The 1,250-nt window shown below is 45.9% G+C and overlaps 1 protein-coding gene across 1 annotated transcript in view; it reads right to left on the bottom strand.

Annotated features, from left to right (window-relative positions):
* Window positions 1-7: 7 nt before the first annotated feature.
* The window catches only part of LOC122326989 (cadherin-6-like), an 11,868-nt gene continuing 10,625 nt past the window's right edge, over window positions 8-1,250 (bottom strand). Inside the window, exon 7 of the mRNA XM_043222213.1 lies at window positions 8-889. Coding sequence (XP_043078148.1) covers window positions 384-889 — 506 coding nt within the window. The 3' untranslated portion in view covers window positions 8-383. The remainder of the gene's footprint in view (window positions 890-1,250) is intronic.

Here is a 1,250-nt window from a genome sequence, read left to right as displayed (position 1 = left end):
TCACAGTCAACTGATAAACTGTTCTTTGCAGCAGGATTTAAAGAGCGCTTCTGCATTAGATGCTCGGCTTTCCAAAGGAAACGTTTTTAGCGATGGTCACGGATATGAAAAACTGCAGACATTTCCAGAACGATCTGGGATTATGCAGGAAGATGTCGCCACAGATGATCTTTCTGATGAGAAGTCGGCGTACGGATACGTCCTCCTTCGCCAGAGCGTGAAGTTCGTCAGCCAATCAGGACAGAGAAACCGGCTGCCTGATTGTAGGACAAAGAGAAGGATAAAAGGGCACTTTGTAAAAGAAATTAGGCTGCCTCATTCTGCCACTCCAGTCTTCACGTAGAGGCAGATCAGCAAATGAGTCTCGCTCCACAGTCTGTCCGTTAGGAGTCCCAGTCGCTGTCCTCTCCGCCGTACATGTCTGCTAGCTTCCTGAAGCGTGGTCCCCACTCGCTGAGGTAGTTATAGTCTTGCTCCCCTTCCGAGGATACGGACCCCAGCGAGCTGAGAGACTCGGCCACCGATCCGTTACCTTCGTAAGCATAGGTGGCCAGTGAGTCGTAAGGAGGAGCTGTGGGGTTACCGTCATTTTCCTGCACACGCTGGTTGATAAAGTCCCGCACGTCTGCGTTCTCTCGGGATGGCACCGCGGTTCTGCGGAGGGGCGGCGGAGGGTAGAGCGACTCGGAGGGCAGGATGTCCCTCCGCAGTTTGCTCTCCTCCATCACTTCGGGATGACGAAGCGCTCCGATGTCAAAGGCCTGCGTGTCCTCCTCGCCACCGCCCTCGTCGTTGTAGCTGACCACATTGTCCCTCACGTCCTCCTTGGAGATGATCAGGGGCTCTTTCTTCTTCTGACGTTTCAGCGCAGCAAACAGCACCACGATTACTACAGAATGAGAGATAGAAAAATGTAATTGTAAGTGATGCACCAGAATGAAATAACATCATTTATACTTAGAAATATATCAAAGGTTTGGTGTCAGTGAGAATTTATTTTATTTATTTTTTATTCAGCAAGGACACACACAGTAAATTGATCAAAAGTGACAGTACATTTATAATATCATTTACAATCACAAGGTAAATTAGATTTAAAAGTATATTAAAATAACAGTTGTTTTAAATTGCAATAATATTTCACAATATTACAGATCTTACTGAATCTTTTGACTATGCAGACTTGGTGAGTGTAATAGAAAACTATACTTTTGAATGGTAGTATATTCCCATTTTTATTTCGGGAATAG

Source organism: Puntigrus tetrazona, chromosome 2 (genome assembly GCF_018831695.1).
Source record: "Puntigrus tetrazona isolate hp1 chromosome 2, ASM1883169v1, whole genome shotgun sequence".
NCBI classification, from domain to species: Eukaryota; Metazoa; Chordata; class Actinopteri; order Cypriniformes; family Cyprinidae; genus Puntigrus; species Puntigrus tetrazona.
Note: the sequence above shows the minus strand (reverse complement) of the source record. Positions and strands in the feature narration are given on the sequence as shown.